General features: G+C 31.6%; 1 protein-coding gene across 1 annotated transcript; it reads left to right on the forward strand.

Moving 5' to 3' along the window:
* Nucleotides 1–698: 698 nt before the first annotated feature.
* Nucleotides 699–9,433, forward strand: LOC148284383 (putative odorant receptor 92a). Its single transcript, XM_088241347.1, has 6 exons — nucleotides 699–805; nucleotides 3,419–3,515; nucleotides 7,132–7,158; nucleotides 8,182–8,283; nucleotides 9,073–9,243; nucleotides 9,344–9,433. The coding sequence occupies exons 1-6, from the start codon at nucleotides 699–701 to the stop codon at nucleotides 9,431–9,433; spliced, it is 594 nt and encodes a 197-aa protein (XP_088097473.1).
* The last annotated feature ends 3,706 nt before the right edge of the window (nucleotides 9,434–13,139 follow it).

The raw sequence follows: 13,139 nt of genomic DNA on the forward strand, positions 1-13,139 counted from the left end.
ACTTAGGATAATAATAAGAGGTTGGAAAATATCAGTAGAACTCAAGGTCACATTTGACAAATTTAAATCGTAAATGTTTAATGCCTATAGATATTAACTTTTGATTAATCTTCCAGATTCAAGACGAGAATGCTGACATGCACAAATTTAGTCACCAAACTAGACTCAGTAGTCCGAAAAGAACAGATTGTTAGATCTACAAGAGACGAAAAAGAAAAAAAAAATAACATAAAGATGGTGATTAATAAAAAAAGGAACCCAAGCACTAGCAAGGTATTTTGTTTCTTGTTAAATTTTATATTTGTATATTTTTTAAAGCGAACAACTTCGATTAAAAATTCTTGTCAGTATATTTTACCAACAATAATTGTTGCAGTACCTATTAATTTTTTATCAATTCTCATGTATACATTTTTAATTTGATGGGATAGAGAATTACTATAAAATAATAACTAACTTCCTCGATGTTCGTTTAGTCTGAAATGAATAAATTAAGTGGAATTATTCTATAAAACATATCAATCTAGCTTTTACTCTGTTAAGTGGCGGATTAAACTTTGACACAAATAAGAATATTTAAATCGACACTTTACGTTAAATGCACTGAAGTTTCAATATTCGTATAATTCTACTGATTAAATTGCAAAATTGCGCGTAATAAAGATAATGTTTCAACTATCTTGAAATAAATTGCCGAAATGCCTGAGATGCAATTTGACGACACGCTAGCTGTGATTGAAATTGGATATAATTTAATTGGTCTTAGTCAAATATACCTAAAAGAACGAACGCAATCACTGCGCAGGCAATCCTTTCAGAACGTATATTTTGTGTGCGGATTTATTCACTTGACTTTGATATCTCTTGGAGAGCTTATTTTCGTGTATAAAATTTTCCAAACAAACAACCCCGCTAAATTTTTAAAGGTCTCCGAAGTCCTGCCATGTTGTCTCGAGTGCTTGATTTCTCTCGTCAAGTCTCTTATCGTAATTATCAACAGAAAATCCGTGAAGCAGCTGGTTTATAGCCTGAGGGAAATGTGGCCTACTTCTGAGGACGAAGATATTAAAAAACAAGTGTTTGAATCAATGGAAGTGACCACTAAGCTCTGTTATATATATACAATACTAACATACATGATTGGCGGTTGCTATAATTTTTTCCCAATGATATTGATGTCCATCGAATATATTAATACGGGATCTACTGAATTGATTTTACCATATTTTGTTTGGTATCCTTTCGACTGGTCGGTATTTGACTGGAAGTATTGTGTCCTATACGTTTCACAATGTTTGGCAGGTAAATGTTTGCTATCAATTAATATTTACGTTTTAATAAAATATTGAAACATTGCCCAGTTTCAGTTTCTTTTTTTGAAATGCAATTTGAACGACATATATTGAGACACGAGTCCCAACTCCATGGGACCTAAGTCCTGTGTTGAGTTGGTAAAACTTAAATAGCATAGCACAATAATAATAATATTCAAAACAAGAACAAATATTGGAAAGAGCACATAGCACTCTGATATAAAAAGAACCAAGACAAACATTAATCTGATTTACACAAAACAAACTAACTCAAATATTTTAAAAATCATCGAGGAGTTTCCAACTGAAATCCTTCTCTCCGAGGAAAATCCAGTTCAGAAAATTTATTTTGTTCTTGAGTATATTAGATTTTATTAATATATACAGAAACCAGATTTTATGACGTCTTGCAGCAACATAACGTAGGGCGGTTAGAAATATAGCCCACATTTACATTTTACAAAAAATGTCAAAGAAGTTTTTGATTAAAAATTAACTTTAACAGATATAATCTAAATTGCCACATGTCCTGCAGCTACAGAGGGCACATCTGGTTAGGTTAGGTTAAAAATCTAGGCCCTTTTACATTTCAAGTTTAAGCTAGAAATAATTTTAAAGTAAATTTAAATTTAAAAGTTAATATTACCAAAAGTCTTGCAGCTACAAAGCGCATGGATAAATTAATTCTTTAAGAATAAAAATGTTCACAATAAATTAAAGATAAACTACAAATTTAATTGAATTTACATATGAAATGATATTTTACAAGATATATGGAATAAAGGTAGTTTCTCATCATACGCCGCCGTATTATTCTTCGCAGCGTCACATCTGATCATGACGAAAATCCGTTAGAGAATCAATACAAAAAAATGCCATGTATTACGCGCTTAAAACGTGTCTATTTAATTGTACGTTATTGCCCATAACAGCGTACATAATTTTACAACTGACTTTTTGTTTTTTTAGGCCTTTTCACAATTTGTGCCCTGGGTAGCTTTGACTGCTTCTTTAGCACAATAATATCACAAGTTGGTATGCACCTTCAACTTCTCTGCAGAGATATAAAAAATATGCCGATCAACACAACAAGCTTAGAGAACAAGGATGCCCCAAAATTAACTGCAAGAGAAAGAGTAAAAAAAGTGGTCGATCTACACAACCGACTTTTCCTGTAAGTGTTAAGTATCGTTCACACGGGGTCAATATTATCTTGTCCCAGCTCTATAAAAAGCTTTGACCGTGCAAGACAGGACAATGGGACAATTAAATTCGGCTGTCGGCTGCTAAAATGAATACGCGATGGTTACGAGCGATTTCTCGAACAAATATTTGTTTTATACCAAGATGTATTGGAATTGTTGGAGATTGAAATATATATTTTTTATATGCCGAAATTTTCAGCAGGAAAAATTTGCCAGAGCGACATGTACACGCTGAGTAAGTAGCTATTGTTCTCCTGTTCTACCCGTGTATATACAAGCACAAGTGGGGCATATCCATTGCCCTGCGAATATAGCCTGCCCGTCTATCTCGGTAACAATGCCTCATTCCATTGTCCTGTTCTTAAATTTCTGTTCACATGAGAACAATAAGTCCGATTTTGGGACAGGCCGAATTTTACTATCGTTGTGTGATGGTTACATTCTTTGAGCAAGTCAAGATTTTGTGCAAATCTCTCAAAAAATATTTTTCTTTATAATATATGAAGTATAATTGGTGTTCTATGTCCGGGTGGATGAAGAATACAGTCACGTGTGTAAAAAAAAATAAAATAGAACCAGAACTCTGGACGACTGTTTTCGATTCGATGGCTGCTCTCAGGTAAAAATCATGAAAAAAGAAGCCGAGTGGAGATGAGTCCACCTCGTAACGTAGTGGTTGGGGCATTCGTCTACTATGCTTGAGGTCCTAGGTTCGCGATTCCTGACAAAGGTAGACGTGAAATATTCAAAGGTGGTTCTACACTGCAACCTGTAATATTTCATTTTTCCTGGACTGGCACCTGAGGTGTAAAACTGATCACCTTACATTCCAATGAACAAAGATTAAGTTTTATTGACATGAAAATAACCGCATCACCATTCAATATTAAATTGTTTCAGCATCGGCACTGAAGTGGAGTCCGCTTTCAGCTTTATTTTACTGGCTAATCTCCTCATGAGCTCTATTGTTATTTGCATTCTTCTTTTCTCTCTGACGGTAAGATCATTTCAAAAAAATATTTTATTAAAAAAATATCTCATTAATAGAATCATAAAACTTTAACTGGATGTATTTACTATTTTTTATATCTTATCTTATGTAACAACTGTTGTTTTTCCTAAACAAATAAATATATATATTTATATACGAGTATATATATATATATTTTTTTTTTTATTATTTAACTTTTTGTACATAATGTTATTTGTGCATTGGCGGGCTTATTGCTAAATGGCAATTTCTTCCAACCAACCAATAAAATAGAAGTTTTATTTTTATAATTCAAGTTACAGAACATATTCAATAGAAAAAAAAGATTAAAAAGCTAAATATATATAAAATAGAAATAAACGTATTTGTTTATAAATTACCTTAAATCAAAACTATTACTTAGTGGGAAAAAGGAAAAAAAGAGGAAAGAGGAAAAAGGAAAGGAGGAGAGATTAAGGATGAGAGAGGAGATGTTTCTTCAGACGTGATTTAAACAGAGATAATGTAGTAACATCTTTGATGGTGGATGGGAGATGATTCCACAGTCGATTTTTATATATTATGTAGATGTTTTTTTATATATAAGAGTTGCTATATTATTTACCTTGCTTGTCAGCCTCGTGGTGTAATGGTCAGCGCGTTAGCCTGCCATGCAAGAGGTCTCGGGTTCGATTTCTGACATGGTTGACATGAAATATTTATTTAAGAGGGTGTTTTCACACTAGAATATTTCATAGTCCCCGGACTAATACCTGAAGCGTAAGACTGATCATTTTACCTTCACGTTACAAATATGATCAGGATACGCTGCGATTGGTGTACCAATACAGTGCCCTATGCACCATTAGATGCTGAAAGGGAACGATAATGATGATAATATACATGGTTTATATTTCAAAAAGTGGATTTTTCTGCAATTAAATATCGTTCAATTTATCTAAACTATTGGGATCAGGAGGGATATCTTATTGTGGGCCAATCAGGAACTTGTCAGCATTTGCTCTTGTGGAGAGGAAACCACATAAAAGTCTTCAGGAGAAGCCGGCCTGTTAGCAGTAGTCATCAGGTCTTCCGTTCTACAAGACAAACATAACAAGACAGACATAACAAGAATACAAAGACAACAAAATAAAATTCTACTAACTTACAACCTACCCTACCTGACCTCTACGACTGAACTGTACAAAAAAACACACCAGTTTGACATAAACTACTTGACTAAAATTGAGACCTTAAAAATTGTGCACAAAATAACACTGGGAAACATACAAGACGACGACATAATATTAGTCAAAAATGCTGACATACACAAATATAACACCAGACAACAACAACACTTTAATATTGAAAAAGCAAAGACAAACACGGGACAGTCAAAAATACTACATAATGGACTTAAACACTACAACGACCTACCTTACTACTTGAAAACTTTTACTGGAGACAAATTAAAAATCAATCTGAAAAAGCACATGATGACTGAACTAACTAGACTAGACGAGACATAAAATGACTAGACAATGTTAAATTTCTAATGTAACGGGTTTTTAAAAATTGTAAATATAACAAAAAAATATAAGAAGAGGAGTGTTCGGCATTTTGTTCCCTACTTTGGTTTATTTTACCAATTGCCTGCACTATATTGATCATGTATGATACTACCTCTCGTGTGAGCAGGTAGCTCATGAACCCACCATGAGCTGTAAGTATCTGGGTGAGCTCGTAGCCAGCATTCTGAATTTTTCTGAAATTATAGGCATGGAAAATGGTAGGGAAAAACATTTTAGTTAAACTACCGGTAGTCTCACTCAAATAACGATCGTTCCAGAGTTGAAGGGTCTTGCTTCTTATATTATGTAGATGTTGGAGCGTTTAGGTATTCAGCATGACGTTCCTGATCAATTGATTTAGTTTTAAATCGGTGTTACCGCATAATAAAAAGCATGGAAAAAATATTAAATTAATTAAAAATATAATAATATAAGTGTGCAAAAAAAAATTTGAATAATAACAGTTCAAAATCTTACATTAAATACTTAAAATTATTCATCTGGAAATCAGAAAAGCAAAGGAAAAAAATAGCGATAAGTAGGTACCACAATATATAAAATAAACAGTTGAAAAACCAACATAAAAAATGTTGAAAGAGGAAATTGACAATGAAATTTTTCGAGATTCATTAATTTCAAATTACATATTCCCATATAACAAATTAGTAAATACATATTGGTAGAGCGTGAGCTGGTTCACGACAGCAGGTATGTGAAATTTACTGAATGCCACAACGCAAATGTGTAATAAGGAAATGGAGTGAATGGACTGACCTTTTTGTAGATTTTCCTTTTTTACTTCCCGACATCCTTTGCTTAAGCAACAAAATTCCACACTGTAATACCTTTGTTTTCTTTAACACAGTGAATATGTTTTTGCTTATTATTTATTATATTTTATATTTTGGGATGCGCTTTTTGTACCAAAAATCGATTGGTGATTAAACATGTACTTCTATCGAGTTCAAAGCGTGTGCTGACATCAGGTGAGAAATAATAATTATTAGTTTGTCAGAGAAATTTGATGAATAAATATTTACCTATCCATCAGATTTCTCTGACCCGCATATCCTCTTAATACACACATCGAGTATTTTGACGTCATGGGGATTTGAAAACAAAAAAAAGGCTTTCATTTTTATTTGTGACATAAACCTGTGTCACACTTTGCGATGCTTGTGTCCAGGCGAATGAAGAATGCAGTTCTGTGTGTGAAGTAGAACCAGAACTTTAGATGAGTGTTTTCAGCTCGATAGCTACGATAAGGTTAAGGATCCTCAAAAATAAAATCGAATGCAGATAAATCGTCTTTGTACTGTAGTGGTTGTTGCATTCAACTTCTTGCCAACCGTGCTTGTGGTTCCCGGTTCGATTTCTAGCAGGATCGACGTGAAATGTTGGTTTTAAAGGTTGTTCAACTCTGTAATATTTCACTGTTTTTAGATTACTTTCTTAAGCGTTAGACTGATTACCTTACCTTCATGTAATAAATACTCAAGGTACGCTGCATTTGGTGTTCTAATGTAGTGCCCTGTACGCCATCAGATGCAGGTAGTGATGTTTAACGAAATCGGTGAATTTTTTAAAACATGTCATTTAAACACGCCATCCAAACAGGAGCACTCTTTGCCAGCACCACATTTCAAAGGTAGCAATCTTTTTTCTCTTTCATTCTCGCAATTTCCATATTTCTACTCGTATAGAAATATGGAGAGAATCAGAGTTTTGACAAGATGAACCTTCGTATTTTTCGTAATCCTTTGATTCTTCCATATCTTGACAAGTCATTGAACCTTTAGCCATAGCGATCCGCTTTTTAATTTCTTGGACCGGTGCGGTGTCACTGATGTTTGAACACAAATCGACAAAATCGTGCACTTTTTCAAGAAGATTAAATATGTTTTTTTTATTTGAAAACTTATTTACTAACCACATTCTGTTGTTGGTAATAATATTTTTTACATCTTTTGAAAAGTTTGTCCGAGTCTTTTGTTTAGTTTTGTCTAGTAGTTTATTGTATAATTTCAGCCCCTGGTTTATTAGTCTCGACTGTCTTTGTCTCGTTTTAGAAGGTTGTATATGATATTGTTCTGATATTCTCGTATTGTGTCCATGTTTAGTACTTTTTTTTTTCAAGTTTTAGTTCTTCGTCTACAATTACATCAATTGTTAATTTATGAATCGATTTTAAGGATCCTAGTTTAAAGAGTTCAGTTGTATTTAATTGCTTGGTTTGTTTATAAAGTTCTTTAGTTGCTGATATATAGTATATAGGGTAGGTCATATACTAACTTTAATATTTTATTTTGCTGTCTTTGTAGTCTGTTTATGTCATTTTGATTACCTGTTCCTCAAAGTAGTTGCATATAACATATTTTAGTTTTTACGTAGACTTCAAACATTAGGTTTTTTTTCCGTTTTTAGAACAATGTTTTTGATTTTTAAAAAAAGACTCGATAATGTCGCCACTTTGCGAATTAAATTGTTGATATGAATTTTCTATGTTAATTGTCTGTCTATTGTTAGTTCTAAGTACCTTTTTAACATGTTCAATTTCAGTTAGTCGTTCATCATTTATATGAGCATCTATTTTATGACATTTGATTTTTGACATTAATGATGTTTGATGAAGAAATTTTATAGGCTCTTTCGATCACCATTAGTTTGATCTTACTTTGGTTGATGGTAAAACTTAACTTAATTTAACTTGATCTAAAAGTATATTCATCGTATTTGAAATACCTGTTTTTTGTACCACAAGACATTAAGAGGCTCATTTTATAAAGCACCCAAGATTTTGCAAAATGATGATATTTTACAATTTTATGATTTTAACTTAAATTTTAAATTAAGAAGGCCACTATTAGGTTTTTAATCGATCAACCATTGCTTTTTCATGAATGTACCGTATAAAAAAAGAGTACAGTGTGTTCGAATGTTTCGTTGACTTTTATTAATGTGTGAGTGCCTGTCGGTTAACTAAGTAAACAAACAATTTGTTAGTATGCACATTGGAATGTTTCATATGAAAGCTTTCTGCTATCCACACATAGCCGGAGGTTATTAAAGATTTGAATTGACTGTAGTAACTTACCTAAACTAATTAAAATTTTAAATTTCAGGTTGCAACTGCGGGGCTCGCTATAAAAAATTCTATATTCATGTCATCAGCCGTAATACAAATTTTAATGATGTCATGGTTCGGACAGAAGCTTATAGATGAGGTATTTAAGAAACAAATACATTTATAAAATACTTAACATTAGTTTGATTCTTGATTTGTGAACGTGTGCATGCGCGCGATTGTGCGTTTTTGTATGTTTGTTGTATCCAGTATTTTACAGGCTCATCTAACGGACCACATATAGTTTATAGAACAGAACTGAAAAGAAATGAACGGAACAGAACCGAACAGAACGGAAAATAATAAGACAGAATAGAGCAGCGCAGACTAGAACAGAACAGAAAAGGACACGATATAATGGGTAACATCTGCTACATACAGAAGAAAACAAAACAAAATAGGAAAGAACAGAACGGTACGAAACAAAAAAGGACAAGACAGAACCGAGCAGAATGGAACAGGACGGAATAGAACAGGACAAGATAAGATTCATCAGAATAGAAAATAAAAGCATAAAACAGGAAAGAAAGGAATATAATAACGATACATAATATAACAGAAAATAACAAAACAGAACAGATAAGATCTGAACAAAGCAAAACAGAACAGAATTGGACAGGACTGGACATAACAGAACAAAACAATTAACAGATTTGAGTTATACTGTGTAAAGTAAAGCCTTAAAAGATCTTTTGCAGTGTGCAGATTTAAAGCTTCAAGAATCATAAATAGTTTTTATTTATAATCATTCAATATTTACATCTGTTTGCATTCGAAATAAATAAAATACAGAATGGTTTCGACTAAGTGGTGGAGGGAATCCAAGGTTTTTTGCCTAATATTATTATGTAATGTATATACCTAATAGCTACCCACATTTATATTTTAGAGCAACAATGTAGCAGCTGCGGCGTTCTATTCCCTGTGGTTAGACCTAGAATCAAGTGAAGATAGAAAAGTTGTCCAGTTTGCAATATTGATGATGCAAACTAGAACAAATCGACAAATGACCATATCGACCATGGGCTTTAGCGATATCAGTATGGCTACGTTCTCGTCGGTATGATAAATCTTCTTTATTTAACAAAAATAAACAGAGAGGGAATAAAACATAATTTATTGAGTTGATTAACCTTTGACGTATATTTGTTTTTTTTTAGATCATGAGTGCGTCCTGGTCATATTTCACACTTCTCCGAACTATGTATCAACAAGATTTGGACAGCAATCAAATAGAGGAGGCTCCATAAGTACATATATACAAAATAAGATTTGAATCAAATACATTATTGCCTACATAAGTCCAGATACTACAATTAATAAGGATCACAAGCAATAATTAATGCTCCCCCCATAATATATTTGCCGCACGTGTTTACTTGTATATTTTTAAAGATTTTAATCATGTTAGTTATGATGTAATAACTTATACTTACATATTTACATATGAGTTATTAATTTAAAAATACTTGGTACACTTCCACTTATTTATTTGACCAACAAGCGCTTTCACCCTCTGATGGTCATCTTCAGACTGGTGAATATTTTACAGTATAAGGATAATTTATACAAAACTAAATATTATCTTAAGTGTAGGTACATTTAAAAATAAGTTGAAAAATATACAATACGCAATATTTCAATAGAACGGAGTGAAACAAATTATTGAAACATGTGTTGGCGGTGTACTTTAAGAGATGATTCTATTCTAGAGAGGATTCTATTCTATATGAGATTCCATAAAAAAATGTCAATAAATAATTTAAATAACAAAATGTTTGTTATGATTTATTTCCTTTCCAAGTTTGCTCGATAATTGAAGCATAATTATGTTTATAAACAACCTCCTAAGCTCTATCTACTAAATAAAACTATTTGTGGATAACTTTAAATGTACTTTAAACTCTGTATTTTTTAAATATAACTTTTATAATAAAATCAAACCAATTTGTTTTATTCGAGTAAGTTAGCTATAAATAATGAAAATTAGTTTTGTAAAACATCAATAGATGGCAGAAAACGATATGTTTAAAAAATACATAATATATTCGGGCAAAGAAATTTCAGGTTTCTGAGCCCCAAAATATTTAATATCCTCATCAATAATGAAATAAATTAGTAAAGAAATGGTTACTGGATTTAGGTAGAGAAAAATTGGCAAACTTACTCAAAAACATTCTTAAATAATAAATGTTATAATTAAATATTGTATAACTGTATAATAAATGAACTAGTAGGTAGTAATGTTATTGTTTATTTTGCATAAAAATGTCTGCCTTAAAACAAATTGTACCTAGTTAGACAGACTAGACATAATCCTGAGATATCTATTACCTAGTTATGTATGTAGTAGATAAAGAAATTGTATTTTTTTATAAAAAAAAACAAAATAATAATTATTATTATATTAACAGAAAAAATGTGATAAAAAAAACTATTTTAATATTTTATTTTCATTCATCACCAGGGTTACATTTAATGCATTAAAAAAATAGAAGGATATAATTTTTGTGCGTCTAAAAAAAGGTTTGTTTTTTAATGTTTTAAATAGAACTTTTTCTTTTTTTGGATCCCAATCAGATTATTTCTTTAAATTTCTCATAATTTCTACCTATTTATTTATTTTTACTGGATTTTTGGTAAAACTAGAAAAATATTAACTGACATTTAATAAGTTTTGGAAAATCTTATTCCTGAATAGAGTGCACCCCTGTTGATGAAAAGAGCAGAGTTTGAGTTCTATATTTAAAAATGAATTATAAAAAGTTTTGGAATTCAACGATAGACCAGTATTTAGGTACCTACTTAATTTCCATATTTAAAAATGAATTACTTTTTAAAAACACGAAACATCCTGAAACAAAAATTTTTATTCTGATACTCTGTCTTTAAAAAAGAATAAAATCTGTTCACTTTTGAGGTGCTGAAAACGGGACAACGAAAGGTCGATTTTGTCCAATCTAACAAAAGGTATGACATGCAGTTGTCTTTTTCGCATGGTATCGGGGAGGCATTTTCAAGACAGTGACAGGTAAACAATGTTCGAATATTTATTTATTATAATTGTTTGTTCTCACAATTTATGTAAACCGAAACACAAAAATAATCATGTATAATTTGGACTAAATACATATCTCATACTCAAATCTAGCAATAGCAAAGCATTGCCATGTGCAACTCGTACCTTATATTTATTTAATTATCAGCAATATTAATACCTAATATCTACGTGCTTAAATTTTTTTAAATTTATATATATACAAAATACTTTTTGTTATTGTTGAAAATTACAGTTTTATTTTCTTGTATGTACAAAATGTGTCGGCCTCGTGGTGTAGTGGTGTAGTGGTCAGCGCATTTGCCTACCATGCAAGGTCTCGGGTTCGATTCCCGACATGGTTGACATGAAATATTTATTTAAAAAGGCGTTTATACACTAGAATATTTAATAGTCTCTGGACTGGCACCTGAAACGTAAAACTGAGCATCTTACCTTCATGTTACAAAATTTATCAAGACACACTGTGATTTGTATACTAATGCAGTGCTCTATGCACCATTAGGTGCGGAAAGGGAACAATGATTTATGAAAAAATCCACACCTGATGATGCAAAGGTAATACATAAAAACAATCAGTGCATTGGAAATTGTTATGGTTTTATTATTTTGTTTTTCAATAGTAAAAATAAATATTTTTTTTACTCTTGTCCATGTTTATTTTTCTTGTCTTCTATCTTAATCAGCTACTATTCCCAGATATTTAATTTCGTTAATAAACATTTTAATGAAAGCAACATACGCATAACTCCACAAAAATATATTTAATAATTTTTCGATCAACAAAGTAAGGTAAGTAACATATGAAATAAATTAAAAAAACGTTTATATCCCAAAGCACAGCGATTAATTGGTTCTTAAACCGATGTAACAACTTTGTCTAAAGTGTACTGTCTCTGTGCTTGTCTGTTTCTTATATCTTTATGTTTTTATTTTAGTTAACAAGGTAAATGACGTCTCGGAATTAGTTGGAACTTTGAACTCTTGGGAACAGCGTCGTAATGAAGAACTTCAGCCCTTCGGGAAATTTGATACAAAATATGTTTTCTAACGCGCGGTAACAATTAGAGCATTAAATTGTACGGCAAAGTTTCATGAAAATGAACGAAAAAAAGTTACTTTTCAATAAAAATGAACTACTCTGAACGACAATGATTTGAGTATGACCAAATGCTTGCAGACTGGCTGGATTTTCTCTCGAAGGAGTTGCTCATATTTAAATTTGTTGCAACAGAGAGGAAAAATATTTTTGAGTAAGGAATATGGGAATCTAGGCATTTACAGGGCTTATGACCTGTCATTGGCTGGTTTATGTGGGCACTTTACACACTGTGTAACATTCACCATTTTGCCTATTTTTGAACATCCACATTTCCACAACTCTTCCATCTCTTGACCTTTGTGAAGTAAAAGAGCTGAAACCTTTATCATATGGGTGAGATTCATACGGCTGAACCAATTGGCAACACCTGAAAACAATTTTCCAATTTGTTTACCCTTCTTTTTTTACCATATTCCCTACTCAAAAATGTTTTCCCTCTCTGTTGCAACAAATTTAAAGAATAACTCCGTAAGAAGAAAATCCAGCCAGTCTGCAAGCATTTGGACATACTAAAAACATTGTTGAATTAACTACCTGGTAAAAGAAGAAGTATAAAATAATTAGAAAATGGTTTTTAGGCGTTGCCTAGTGGCTACATTGTTTGTATTTTTTTTTATACAGAATAATGTTCCCTCACTGGTGTCCTGTGCCAAAGAGAAACATTTTACGAAAATGTGAAACATGCCTAAGATAATAATATTAAACAAAGTTTAAAAAATTAACAAAATAAGAACAATAAAAAAAACGTAATCAAACCAATTAACCTAATTATAATTAACATGATAAACAAAATAAA

The sequence above is a fragment of the Micrasema longulum genome, unplaced genomic scaffold (assembly GCF_059751315.1).
Source record: "Micrasema longulum isolate JH-2025_06_02 unplaced genomic scaffold, ASM5975131v1 h1tg000127l, whole genome shotgun sequence".
Taxonomy (NCBI): domain Eukaryota; kingdom Metazoa; phylum Arthropoda; class Insecta; order Trichoptera; family Brachycentridae; genus Micrasema; species Micrasema longulum.

Coding starts and splice junctions, on each gene's coding strand:
- LOC148284383 (XM_088241347.1), top strand. CDS start 699: ATGCCTGAGATGCAATTTGACGACACGCTAGCTGTGATTGAAATTGGA. Junction 806..3,418: donor CGAACGCAATCACTGCGCAG/GCAATCCTTTCA, acceptor AAATTGTTTCAG/CATCGGCACTGAAGTGGAGT. Junction 8,284..9,072: donor GACAGAAGCTTATAGATGAG/GTATTTAAGAAA, acceptor TTTATATTTTAG/AGCAACAATGTAGCAGCTGC.